The following is a 14723-nucleotide window of genomic DNA, read 5'->3' as shown; positions in this document are numbered from 1 at the left end:
GGATTAACATATGGCTTTTAAAAGCTGCAATCAGTTCAGAGACCGGCACTGTGCCAACGTGCAGTATTATCCCGCTCACTTTACTCTTCACTTCTAAGATCATTGGAAAGACTACACAACATACTTCATTGACCAAACTGGCTTCATTACCACGTTGCCTTGGTGCCTTTGCCCAGTGGCACTCCTGTAAGAAAGATTCCCTTCTCAGTGGAGCTGCCGAGAATTTGGGTTTGGCACAAGACCCCCTGCACTGCTTGCCGCCTTCTTGGAGAATGGCATTGGTTGCAAACGTGCTCATGACACTTCCTGGTCTGTCTGTGTCCTTGCTGTACATTGGCCAGTGCGACGCATTCTTGGGACTAGGATCCAGTCCCAGATGACGCTGTGCTATGGCTCCTGATTCTTTTCCTGCAGGGTAGACATCCATAGAAAGGAGAACTCTGGGGCTGCAGAGAAGCCTGTCACCATCCATGCCACCCCAGAGGGAACCTCTGAAGCATGCCGCATGATTCTTGAAATCATGCAGAAAGAGGCTGATGAGACCAAACTGTAAGTTTGCATGCAATGCACAGACCACTCAGCAGAAAAAAAGATTAGGTTGTCATTCATTTAACCCAGGAAAGTTTTAAAAAGCTGTAAATCTATTTCTTAGTAAAGAGAGCAGGGGAAGGATTATTTTTCAGAAATTTGTTCCTAAAGAGAATACGGTGGGAAATAGATCTTTTATGTTTATAACATGGCTGTTTCTCTACTTGTATGTTTCTCTTGGTGAGCCTAATGCTTCCATCACTCACTGGTAATAATTATTGGTAGGAACGTATAGACCCGTGCTGTCCAGGGCCATGCAGTGATGGAAATGTTCTGTATCTGCACTGTTCAATACGATAGCCACTAGCCATGTGTTCCTGTTGAGTGCTTGAAATGTGACTAGTGCAATGGAGGAACTGAATATTTTATTTTAATCCATTCAGACTTAAATAATCGCATGTATGGCTAATGGCTATCATATTGGACTGGGCAGATACAGAAAATACATTGTTGTCAAAACCATCATTTACTATGCTGGAAAAGGGGTTTGTCACCATGCTCCTAAGCCACTTGCACTCTTAAAATTGGATTATGTTTCCTTAAATAGTAGAAACTGGTATCTGAGTGGCTACTTCATTCTTCTTTGTTTTTCTCTCTCCCCCTGTCCATTTCTTTTACAAAATATTTCTTAGGATTCCTGAGTGTTGTACCAATTTGAATGACAAATACAGTTCTTAGTAACTTGTATAATTTAGTAATACAAATTTATTAATTTGTATTATAAACAAATTAATGGTAACGGAATAGGCAATATAATAAAAAAGGCTGTATGTTTGTTTGGCAAAATCCACTTACAGGCATGTGTGGCAGTTTTAATAAAGAAGCAGTGAGGGGGCTTCCCTGGTGGCACAGTGGTTGAGAGTCCGCCTGCCAAGGCAGGGGACACGGGTTCATGCCCCGGTCCGGGAAGATCCCACATGCCGTGGAGCGGCTGGGCCCGTGAGCCATGGCCGCTGAGCCTGCGCGTCCGGAGCCTGTGCTCCGCAACGGGAGCAGCCACAACAGTGAGAGGCCCACGTACCGCAAAAAAAAAAAAAAAAAAGAAGCAGTGAGGGATGAATTGAATATAAAACTGATTTAGCAAACAATGTCAAAGAATAGTGTTCCAAAACCAAGAAGATGAAAGTAGTTCCTAAAAGAAAAACGTTGCAAATCTATTCTTAGATTTCATAAGGGACTCTAACATTTCACTTAACTAATTATTTACTATTTGGGGCTTTTGAAACCCCCCACATGCTGTGTCTTAATTTGAAGAAGCCCCTCCCTCATCTAAGTTATTGAGAATTTTATAAATGTTACCCTCCTTGGTCCTTTGAGCTAGATGTAAGCATCTGACAATATTCTGAAGAACCAAAAAGACTGATGTATAAATTGGATTCTTAAAGTATTCGTGTAGAGCCAAGATAGAATTTGACTGTCTTTGAAATACTTTTTTTTTGAGTGCGGCACCTTGCTGAGCACTGTGCTGGGTTGAGGCTACAGCCCTGAACAAGATCCAGTTCCTTTTTTTATCCAGTGGGAGAGACATCTGCTAAACAAATAATTACACCAGTAAGTAATTAAGCACAGCTATGAGAGGTGCTACAGTGGAAAACAACTGCAGGTAACTGGAGGCCCTAATCACGGTTTTAGGGGGCAAGAAGAGATTTGAGGATTTCAGAGAAGGCCTCCCTGTGTAAGTGACATTTAAGCTGAGCTGTGAGGAAGATGAGTAGGAGGTGGAGGATGGAGGAGAATAGGGATTCTAAACTTTCTTTCTGTTCATTTACCAAATATTTATTGAGTACATACTGTCTGTCAGGCACTGTTCTATGTGCCAGTGGACAAAGCTGACCAAAAAACCCTGCCCTCTGTAAATCACATTCTAGTGGAGCTTCTTCAAACATCCATGTATTTTGAGGCAGTAGTAATGCATCTGTTCAATGCTTTTGGTCTCAAGTAACAGAAAACATAACAAGTGGCTTAAGCAATAAGAAACAATTATGATGTCACGTAATTAGAAGTCCTTATTATGTGAGAGTGACTGAAAGGTCAGTTGAATCATAGACTAAAAGGCCCATGACTTTTCTTTCTGCTTTACCTTCTTCAGGGTGTCTGATACTCCCCTGATGATGACAAGATGACTGAAGTGATTTCAGACCTTGGATCCCCACAGAAAACTATTTAAAAGTTGAAAGAGAAGGCATCCTCTCCTTGTCCCCTCCCCCCGCCCTTTTTTTTTGAACTTTTTTTATTGTAAAAAAAAACAAACAAAAAAACACCTATCATAAAATTTATCATCTTAACCATTTTTAAGGGTACAGTTCAGTAGTGTTAAGTATATTCACATTATTGTGAAACAGATCTCCAGAACTTTATCATCTTACAAAACTGAAACTCTGTGCCTGTTAAACAACAACTCCCCTTTTCCCTCTCCCTCCAGCCTCTGGTAGCTACCATTCTATTTTCTGGTTCTGCGAATTTGACTATTTTAGAGAACTCAGATAAGTGAAATCATACAGTATTTGTCTTTTTGTGACTGGCTTATTTCACTTAACATAATGACCTCAAAATGAATTCATGTTGTAGGATTTCCTTTTTTAAGGCTGAATAATATTCCATTGTGTGTGTATACCACATTTTGTTTATTCATTTATCCATTGATGGAGATTTGGGTTGCTTCTACCTCTTGGCTATATGAATAGTGCTGTTTTGAAATATTTCTTTGAGACCCTGCTTTCAATTCTTTTGGATATATACCAAGAAGTGAGATTGCTGGATCATACAGTAGTTCTATTTCCAATTTTTTGAGGAACCTGTTTTCCATACCAGTTGCACCATTTTACAATCCCACCAGCCTTTCACAAGAGTTCAGACTTCTCCACATCCTTATCAGATATATGATTTGCAGATACTTACTTCCATTTCATAGGTTGTCTTTTCATTTTGTTGAGTGTGTCCTTTGATGCACAAAAGTTTTTAGGTTTGGTGTAGTCCCATTTGTTAATTTTGCTTTTGTCAACTGTGCTTTAGTGTTATATCCAAAAAACAGTAGCCAAGTTCACTATCGTGAAGCTTTGCTCCTTTGTTTTCTTCTAGGAAAATTGTACTTTCAGGTTTTACATTTAGGTCTTTAATCTCTTTTGAGTTAATTTTTGTATATGAAATAAGGGTCCAGCTGCATTCTTTTTTTTTTTTTTTTTTTTTGTGGTACGCGGGCCTCTCACTGTTGTGACCTCTCCCGTTGTGGAGCACAGGCTCCGGATGCTCAGGCTCAGCGGCCATGGCTCATGGGCCCAGCCGCTCTGCGGCATGTGGGATCTTCCTGGACCAGGGCACGAAGCCGTGTCCCCTGCATCGGCAGGCGGACTCTCAACCACTGCACCACCAGGGAAGCCCCCAGCTGCATTCTTTTGCAAGTTTTCCTAAGTTAATTTTCGAAGACATTGTCCTTTTCCCATGATGTAGCCTTGGCACCTTTGTCGAAGATCATTTGACCATATATGCAAGGATTTATTTCTGGGATCTCTATTCTTTCCTCTTGGTTTATTTTTCTGTCTTGATACCAGTACCATACTGTTTTGATTACCATAGCTATACAATATGTTTTGAAATCAGGAAATGTGAGTTCTTTTTCAAACTTGTTTTGATTATTCAGGGTCCCTTGAGATTCCATATGAATTTTTTTTAATAAATTTATTTACTTTATTTATTTTTGGCTGCATTGGGTCTTTGTTGCTGTGTGTGGGCTTTCTCTAGTTGTGGTGAGCGGGGGCTACTCTTCGTCGCGGTGTGCAGGCTTCTCATTGCAGTGGCTTCTCTTGTTACAGAGCACAGGCTCTAGGCATGCAGGCTTCACTAGTTGTGGCACATGGGCTCAGTAGTTGTGGTACACGGGCTTAGTTGCTCCATGGCATGTGGGATCTTCCCAGACCAGGCCTCAAACCTGTGTCCCCTGCATTGGCAGGCGGATTCTTAACCACTGCACCACCAGGGAAGCCCCTCCATATAAATTTTTACAATGAGTTTTTCTGTTTCTGCAAAAGTTGCCTTTGGGATTTTGATAGGGATTACATCAAATCTGTAGATTGTTTTGGGTGGTGTGGACATCTGAACAACTTTAGGTCTTCCAGTCCAGGCATCCGGGATGTCTTTCCATTGATTTCTGTCTTTAATTTCTTTCAGCGTTGTTTTATAGTTTTCAGTGTGTAAGTCTTTTACTTCTTTAATTAGGCTTATTCCTCAATACTTTATTCTTTATGATGCTATTATAAATGGAATTATTTTCTTAATTTCCTTTTCGTATTGTTCATTGTTAGTGTATAGAAACACTACTGTTCTTTGTATGTTGATTTTTATATCCTACAGTGTTGCTGAATTAGTTTATTAGTTCTAACAGTTTTCTTGTGGAATCTTTGTTTTCTACATATAAGATCATATCATCTGTGAACAGAGATAATGTTACCTCTTCCTCTCCAACTTAGATGTCTTTTATTCTTTTTCCTTAGCTACTTGCTCTGGATAGGACTTCTAATAGTATGTTACATAGAAATACTGAGGGCATCTTTGTTTTGTTCCTGATCTTAGAGGAAAACCTTTCAGTTTTTCACCGTTAAATATGATGTTCACTGTGGGCTTTTCACAAGTGGTCTTTATTATGTTGAGGTAGTTTCCTTCTGTTCCTAAATTGTTGGGTGTTATTAATCATGGAAAGTTGTTAAATTTTATCAAATGCTTTTTCTGTATCAATTGAGATGATCATGTGGGTTTTGTCCTTCATTCAGTTAATGTGGTATATTATATTGATTAATTTTCATATGTTGAACCATCTTTTCATTTCAACTTAAAGGACTCCCTTTAGCATTTCTTGTAGAGCTGATCTGATAGTAATGAACTCCTTTAGCTTTTGTTTATCTGGAAAAGTATTAATTTCCCCATCATTTTCAAAGACAGTTTGCTAGATGCAGTATTCTTGGTTGATAGTTGTTTTGTTTGTTTGTTTGTTTGTGGTACGCAGGTCTCTCACAGTTGTGGCCTCTCCCGTTGCGGAGCACAGGCTCCGGACGCGCAGGCTCAGCGGCCATGGCTCACGGACCCAGCCGCTCCGCGGCATGTGGGATCTTCCCGGACCGGGGCACGAACCCGCGTCCCCTGCATCGGCAGGCGGACTCTCAACCACTGCGCCACCAGGGAAGCCTGATAGTTTTTTCTTTCAGTGCTTTGAATATGTCATCCCATTCATTTCTGGCCTGCAAAATTTCTGCTGAGAAATCCATCCATAATCTTATGGAGATTTCCTCATATGTTACTAATCACTTTGCTGCTTTCAAGATTTTCTCTTTGACTTTAGACACTTGGGTTATAATGTATCTCAATGGAATTCTCTTTTGGTTTATCCCGGTTGGATGTTCTTGGAGCTTCTTGAATCAGTATGTCCATTTGTTGTCTCAGATTTAGAAAGTTTTCTGCCTGTTTTCTTTGAATAAGCTCTCTGCACCATCTCTCTCTTCTCCTTCTGGGATTCCAATGATATGTATTTTGATCCACTTGATAATGTTCCGTAAGTCCCTTAGCCTTTCTCCACTTTATTTATTTATTTTTTTTGGCTGCGTTGGGTCTCCCTTGCAGCGTGCGGGCTTTCTCTAGTTGCGGTGAGCAGGGGCTATTCTTCATTGCGGTGCACAGGCTTCTCTTGTTGTGGAGCACGGGCTCTAGGCACGCGGGCTTCAGTAGTTGCGGCACGCGGGCTGTAGGGTGCACGAGTTTCAGTAGTTGTGGCACATAGGCACTAGAGCGCAGGCTCAGTAGTTGTGGTGCACAGGCTTAGTTGCTCCGCAGCATGTGGGATCTTCCCGGACCAGGGATCGAACCTGTGTCCCCTGCATTGGCAGGTGGATTCTTAACCACTGTGCCACCAGGGAAGTCCCTTTCTCCACTTTTTAAAAATTCTCTTTTGTTTCTTCTCCTCTCATTTGATGATTTCACATGACTGATCTTCAAGTTTGCTGATTCTGTCTTCTGCCTGATCATGTGTGCTGTTGAACCCTTTTAATGAATATTTCAGTTCAGTTATTGTATTTTTCAGTTCTGTTATTTCTGTTAGGTTTTTTAATAGTTTCTTTTTCTTTGTTGATATTCTCACTTCATTCATGCATCATCTTCCTGATTTCATTTAGTTGTCTGTGTTCTCTTTTAGGTTATTGAGTATCTTTATGATCACTATTTTAAAGTCTTTGTCAGGTAGCTCATAGATCTGCATTTCTTTAGGGTCAGTTTCTGGAGTTTTATTTTGATCCTTTGATTAGGCCATGTTTCCATTTCTTTACATGCCTTATAACTTTTTGCTGCGATTTGAGCATTTGAAAAAAAAACACCTCTCACAGTCTTTGCATACTGGCTTTGTTCAGGAGAAGATCGTCACTAATCAGTCTGGCTGGAGGTTCTAGGACCTCTCAAACCATTTCTGATCTCTTTCACCCTCTGGCTTCTGACTATGGAACTGCAGCTCTAACAGTTCACCTCTGTTTTCAGCAGCTTCCAGACTCTGGCACCAGGCTTGTCAACTCTAAGTCAGGCGAGACAGAAACCAATCACTCGGGCAGCTCCCAGGCAAGCCAGAACGTGGGAATCATGGTCCAGTTTTTTGTTTCTGTCCCAGGGGAGGATCCCTGGTATGGAGGATTTCCTCCCAGTTTCCCCTTGCTATACTGTGTAGGGGAAGGAGCATGAAAGGCATGCCAAACGCCACAAAATTTCCTACCCCTTTTACTTGAATCCCTTTTTGGTTTTATAAAAGCCTGGGTGCTGTAGCTTCTCACCTGATCTCTAGAGTTCTTAGAGAGATAGTCTAGCCTATCTTTTGTTGTCAACTTGGTGTCTCAGTGGGAGTAGGAGGGCCTGTAGCTTCCTAGTCTACCATCTGACTGATGTCATTATCCATTGTGCCTTTTTTAAGAGCAAGGAGAACCTTCCTGAAATCACCCAACAGACTTAATTCTCATACCTAGTTGGCCAGATCTCTCTCATGGACCCATTTCCAACCAGTCACAACAAGGGAGCATAATTACCATGATTTGGCGTGTGTTAATCAGAATTCACGCACCAGAGTTAGTGAAGGACCCAGCATCTCATAAAGCCCATGGCCACTTGGTACCTGAACAGAAATGGCTTCTATTTGTAAGAAACAAGGAGGGTAATAGCTCTTGGGAGGCAACCGTTGTGTTCACCTTAAATGTTAAAATGTGGCTTGTGTCTTTTAGAGCTGAAGAGATTCCTCTGAAGATCTTGGCCCACAATGGCTTGGTTGGAAGACTGATTGGAAAAGAAGGCAGAAATTTGAAGAAAATTGAACACGAGACAGGGACCAAGATAACAATCTCATCGTAAGCCTCTTGTTCAGATTAATTGTGCCCAATAATGGAGAATTTGAGCATTTTGATATATCCAACTCATTCATCTGCTTGAAAGTGGGAATGTAATCATAAGTGATATGGTTATATTCAACACCATCAAAACAAATACATAAATAGTTACCAGTCAAACATTTTCTACTGTGGATTTGATCTAAGTCACTACAAAGATTTGAGATAAGATGGCAGATATTCTGTGCCACAGCGTGTGGTGTCTTCTCCCTGTCTCCTCCACCAAGACTTGTTTGTGATCCTTCTGGGATTTTATTTTTCCTTTTGAAAAAAGGAAATTTCTCTCTTTTTCCTGGTGGCCAGCTTGCAGGATTTGAGCATATACAACCCTGAAAGAACCATCACTGTGAAGGGCACAGTTGAGGCCTGTGCCAATGCTGAAATAGAGATTATGAAGAAGCTGCGTGAGGCCTTTGAAAATGATATGCTGGCTGTTAATGTAAGTGCCTACTGCTTTCTTCTCCACTGGTTTTCACATGTATTTTCAGGCAGGACCCAAGCCTCTCTAAGCATAATTGCCATTCAGAAAGTGAAGAAGCACTTTAGAATAGGTATGCAGAGTTATTCATGTCTTCTTGGGGCAAGGGCATTAGAATAATCAGGAAACGAACTAGTAAATTATGATAAGTGCACTGGACAAAATAGTATGGAGTCAACGAAATCACAACTTGGAAGATTTTAAAATGAGGAATTGCTTATGATGTATTGTTAATTAAAAGAATATATAAAAGTATATATAACTAGGGTTATAATTATGTAAAATAATATGGGTCAAAATGCCTGGAAGGCTATATATAAAAATCAAAATAGCTGGTATGTTAGAAAAGTGGGATTTTTTTCCCCTATTTTCCAATTTTAAAAGTACATACTTTAAAAATAACTTCTGATTTTCATCTCTCACTGATCTGTTCTTTTATTTTTTTAATTAATTTATTTTTAAATTTTATTTATTTTTGGCTGCATTGGGTCTTCGTTGCTGCGTGCGGGCTTTCGCTAGTTGTGGCAAGCGGGGGCTGCTCTTCGTTGTGGTGCGTGGGCTTCTCATTGTGGTGGCTTCTCTTGTTGTGGAGCACGGGCTCTAGGCGTGCAGGCTTTAGTAGTTGTGGCACACGGGCTCAGTAGTTGCGGCACGCAGGCCCTAGGGTGCACGGGCTTCCGTAGTTGCGGCACGCGGGCTCAGTAGTTGTGGCTCACAGGCTGTAGAGCGCGGGCTCATTAGTTGTGGTGCACAGGCTTAGTTGCTCCATGGCATGTGGGATCTTCCCGGACCAGGGATCAAAGCCGTGTCCCCTGCATTGGCAGGCGGATTCTTAACCACTGCGCCACCAAGGAAGTCCCTGATGTATTTACGCCCAGTAAATGTTGTCATCCACCTCAGCTCTAATACTTCTAGCAGACTGATTTGGGTTTGTTCTTCCTGTTATTACTACTAGTTCCAACTTTTTAATGGAGAGACACCATTCTAAGGTTCATTCAGAAATCTTAAAAATATTTGTCCGTCAATCAAAGCACAAACTCAGCTCAGAGGAGTAAATTTTTTCATTTTTTATGGTAGTGATTTTTGTAACATATACAAAACAGGAAAGGATACTATGATAAGCTCTCATATGCCCATAATCCAACTTCAACAGTTACCAACTCATGGCCTGTTTTGTTTCATCTGAACCTTTATCCATATCCCCACCCACCTTGGATGACTTTGAAGAAAATCCCAGACTTTGTATATAACATTTCACAGAAGAATAAATGTTGACGAAGGACTAGGTAGGTTAAACGCAGCCCCAGTTTCCTCACTGCAGCACTTTCCACAGGACCTTCTTACTCAGGTCAGTACTCTCTCTCCCACCTCACCCCAAATCCCCCCTTAGTAGCCCTTGTCACATCATAATTACGAGGCACAACGAGGAGAAGACTTCAGTGTGAACTTCTCCCCTGTTTGTGTGTATTTGTCTGTGAAAGTATCATCCGCTGATCTCATTTTCTTCTTTGGGGATCTTGATACCTTATGATAAACAGCTCTTTCCATGAACACCTGGAAATGCTGCAAAGGGTCTGGGTGCTCCAGACATCTTCCCCTGAGCATATATATCACTTAGGTTCATTCATGTCTGGGCTAAAGTCATGCATTGATAGGTGAATAACAGAACTACTAAATCTTATACATGAATGGGATCAAGGTCAAGGATCCTAGCTCTCCTATTCCAAACATTCTAAAAGAAGACAACTTACTGGGTGACCCTAGAGCCACAGATAAGAAAAGAGAAAATGTTAGAGCTTTGCTTAGCGTTCAGGGGGCAGTGGTGGGACAGGTTGGATACAGGCCAGGGTGGGCACTGCATCATTCCTCTGCCTCTGAAGGGGCAACCTATGTGAGCATCCCCATATTTAAATGTGAAATTAGCAAGTGAGATGATCATGAAGCTGGCAACTAAATGGTAAAGAAGCCAAGGTTGTGAACCATTCTGAATATGGATAATGGAGTTTACATAAGTGGTATCTTAGTGAAGGGTCTGATCTTTCCCTGGATAGAGTTAGGAAAAACTATTAATCTAATATGTTTTAAACATATTCATCCAGCAAATATTTATTGAGTACTTACTATGTACCAGGCACTGAGCTCACAGCACTAAATAGGACAGTCTCTGTCTATAAGGAAACTGTGGTCTAAAAAGGGGAGAGGCAGCTACACAGGCCATTCAGATACCATGTGATGCCTGCTGTTGTAAGGAAACGTGGGCATGTTAGGAGAGCACCTTGAGCTGAGGCCTTTGGGGTGAGAGAAGGCTTCCTCGAAGAGGGGACACCTAAGCTCAGGTGAAACCCACATGACGAGTAGGATGTAGCCAGGTGAGGAGGGAGAGAAGCACATTTCTTGCAAGGTAGACAATGTTGGGGGGGGGGGTGTCCAGAGGAGAGAGAGGAGGACGACCGGGCAGAGTGGAGGTAAAGGGTTAGCAGGAGAGATGCTGGTGAGGTGGCCTGGGTCCCCAGGAAGAGCCTTGCTTGCTGTGTTAAGATGTGTAGACACTCTCAAGGCAGCAGAGAACCTTTGAAGGGAAGCCACAGTCAGGTTGAGGTCTGGAGAGCTCACCCCTGCAACACGGTGAGGAAGAGGCCCACGGGGCCTGGGCGGAGCTGATTCATTAGGAGACCCTGGTGCCACCCAGGCAAGAGATGGAGGTTGACCCAGGCAAGCTGGACCTCTCAGGTCTCCTCCCCTCAACTTTTTCTCCATTTTTATTCCCAGCAACAAGCCAATCTGATCCCGGGGTTGAACCTCAGCGCACTTGGCATCTTTTCAACAGGACTGTCCATGCTGCCTCCGCCAGCAGGGCCCCGAGGAGCTCCCCCCGGTCCCCCCTACCACCCTTTCACTGTAAGTAGCTCAGTTCTCAGGGGTTTGCTCATACGCTCCTCCAGGCAGCAGCATTTCTCTGCCATGTTGAATCAGAGCCAGAGCCTTCATTTGGAGGCTGTGCTCATAAGGGATTGTAGAATGAATTCAACAGTTCTTAGGACTTCTTCCTAATGGACAGATTAATGTTACTAAACCATCTTCTAAGTATGTGCTCTTAAACATATAGTATATGTCATATCTGGGAAGGAAAGAGACTACTAGCAAATTCATTAGCTAGAAGCCTACTCATTGTAAAAAAAGGATTTGTTAGCTCAAATCAGAACCTTCATGAGTGTTGTTCACCTACTAAGATATTAGGGTACCTGGATGACTCATGTATAAAATTCCCACCTGTGTCTATGACTCAAATTCATTATATTCTATTAATAGGCAGTTTTAAAAAGAAAATAACACAGTGTCTAGATTTCTAAACACTTAGCACAATGCCTGGCATCTAGTAGATTCTCAGTAAGTATTTATTGTTTGAATCATAATTAATAGTGGCAGAAGAAATGTGAACTTTCTGCGTTTTCTGCTTGTTCGCATTCTCAAGCATCATCAGGATCAACAGATTACCAAATTAGGGCTCAGGGTACTTGACAGCTTTTTTTTTTTCATTCCTAATTCTTCTCCACACATACTACTTATATTTTAAGCAAACTAATTTTCTCCCAGTGTTTATACTGTTTAAATGGGAAGAATCAGGTTGGAGAACATTAGCTTAACCACTGCTTTCTTTTGAGAGGTGGTCCCTGGTGTGTAGTAGGCATTGCAGTGTCGGAATTCCTAGTAACTCTTTGGGTCTCTGTAGAGAGGTAGGATGAACCCACTGTGCTGTTTTGTCAACAAAATACAGACATGAACTTGCACCCACCTCCTTAGTCACAAAAACATACACATTCTGTCATCTTGTTTATATACAGCTCTTCTGAGTCATTTTTAAATCTCCATACCGTAGAGTTATATACATTTTCCCTTAAACTAAAGGATAGGGTCCAATATTGAGCTGTGTGTGTGTGTGTTAGAGGGAGCTGGGAATATGGCAGGAGGGAAATGGCAGCTGTTATAGTCATGTAGCTGCTCTAAGGAGGGAGAACAGCTCTGAGAGGTGCATGTCCCCGTATCTTTGCTGAGATTTGAGAATGACCGAGCCCAGTACAATGAACTGGCATTTAGACACATCTCATTTCTTGGGAGAAAGACTGTACATACTGCTCCACAGAAGATAACTTCAGAAGCCTCTCAACCTAAGTAACGTAAATGGTGGGAGAAAAAAGATATAATACAATAGACCACTTCTAAAATTGATAATCTAAAAGAGAGGTCAGCAAACGACAGCCTGAGGCAGCCCACCACTTATTTTTGTAAATAAATACATCTGTGAATGTTTGTTTACGTACTGTCTGTTTGCTTTCCTGCTGTGATGGCAGAGTTGAGTAGATGCAGTAGAGACCCTGAGGTATGCAAAGCCTAAAATATGTATTTGGCTCTTTACAGAAGATTTTGCAGACCCCTGAACTAAAACAAAAAGAGAACTTTTCATATGATAGCAGAATATTTTCTAAACTTGAAAATAGGTTTTGCCATTTTGAAAGCTTCCTTCACATCTGAGATTTTTTACTAAAATAGTAGAATAATGATTTTACTGAAATAGTTTCTGTTCTTTATAAAATAGATTTTAAATAAAATTTCTTCTTTAAGCTAAAAGCCATGTAGTTCTGATCTTGAGCCCATAGGTCAAGATTAGATTCTAACCCAAAGCACACAGTTGCCCCAAATCTGCAACAGTACATCTCCTGCAGACCTCTCTCTCTGACAGCTGCAGAACTCAGGGCAGGCATGGAGGTGGCCATCGCCACCCACCTGTGCAGAATCTAGAACCTGTACTGCAGGATTGAGGGCTTCCCTAGTGGGCTCAGGCCTCCTGAGAAGGACAGGGTAGGATGGGGTGGTGGGGATACTTCAAATACTTATAAAATATTATTGCTTGCTTGTCACAAAGGCATTCAGATTTCAAGGAACTAGGTTATTTCCTGGTTGCTTTTGTGCATCACCAAACTCTAGCGCTTTTGCTCTTAGCATCCAAAGGTCAGGAAGTCTGTGCACCTCTTTGCAGCTGGCTCACACATGCACAAATTGGTCTCTCAACTCTGGAAGCTTCTAATGTATGTGTGTATGTATGAAAATTACCATCATCATTTTCTGGTTATAAAAGTAATATGTGCAAAGTATTTAAGAAGCAAATAATACAAGTGCAGGTTTTTTCTTAATCTAGAAATAATCAGTGTTTCTGTGTATATGTGTGGGTATATATACAATTTATATATACATGTATAATGTATTAAATATATAGGTGATATGTGTGTGTGTGTGTGTGTGTGTATTCCAAATTTTCACTCTACAGTGGAAATCCTTGTATATATATCTTGGTTCTTTTATCCAGCTATTTTCTCAATAAATTCCTGGAAATAGACTTGCGGAGCCAAAGAATGTATAAATTTTATATGTAACTATAAAAAATATAAATATTGATAAATGATAAATTTTGATACATAAAGAATATACTACTTTTCCTTCCTATCTGGTATGTGACAGAGAGGTGTTTTTTTCCTCCTATACTCACTACCAATGTAATTATTCCTTGCAATCTGATACTTTAAAGGGTGCTATTATGAGATTTAACACTGGGGCTTATTGGCCATTTTTTTCCCTCTCTAATGAATTGTCTTTTTGTATCCCATGCCCATCAGTCTATTAAGAGGCAGTATAGATTCTGGAGTCAGGCTGCCTGTATTTGAATCTCTGCACTATATCACTTGTTATTTTTAACAAACTTGGGCAAGTGACTTAACCTCTTTGTGTCTCCATGTCCCTGTCTATAAGATGGGGGTAATAATAGTACACATATCGTGGGGTTGTTAAATAAGTAAAAACCTGCACACAGTAATTGCTATGTAAATCTTAGCTGCTGTTGTCATTTACCGCCATCTTTTTCTTAATGATTTGTAACAGCTAATTACATATTAAAGCTGTTAACCATTTGTCATGTTGTAAATATCTTCCACCAGCTTGTCATTTCTTTTTGCTTTATTTGTGGTGTCTTGTGCCATAGTAAATTCTTTTTTTGGCTTAATTTTTTTACCTTTTTTTTCTTTCTTCTTTATAAAATTAATTTTTATTAGAGTAGAGTTGCTTTACAATGTTATGTGAGTTTCTGCTATGCAGCAAAGTGAATCAGTTATACATATACATATATCCACTCTTTTTTAGATTTCCTTCCCGTTTAGGTCACCACAGAGCATTGAGTAGAGTTCCCTGTGCTATACACTAGGTTCTCA

At 40.9% G+C, this 14723-nt stretch overlaps 1 protein-coding gene across 4 annotated transcripts in view; it reads left to right on the top strand.

The window, feature by feature from the left end:
• IGF2BP2 (insulin like growth factor 2 mRNA binding protein 2) overlaps positions 1-14723 on the top strand; it is a gene marked incomplete at its 5' end in the record, with an annotated part of 158539 nt that overhangs the window by 125175 nt on the left and 18641 nt on the right. For 2 of the 4 annotated variants that reach the window (XM_082654345.1, XM_082654346.1), the window contains 4 exons: positions 415-549; positions 7827-7949; positions 8292-8427; positions 11236-11364. In XM_082654345.1, the coding sequence (XP_082510471.1) occupies positions 415-549; positions 7827-7949; positions 8292-8427; positions 11236-11364 (523 nt within the window). The remainder of the gene's footprint in view (positions 1-414; positions 550-7826; positions 7950-8291; positions 8428-11235; positions 11365-14723) is intronic. The other 2 variants (XM_082654347.1, XM_082654348.1) reach the window with 2 other exon arrangements.

This window comes from Grampus griseus (genome assembly GCF_964374135.1).
Source record: "Grampus griseus genome assembly, chromosome: 5".
Classification (NCBI taxonomy): Eukaryota; Metazoa; Chordata; class Mammalia; order Artiodactyla; family Delphinidae; genus Grampus; species Grampus griseus.
This window is presented reverse-complemented; position numbering and strand designations above follow the sequence as displayed.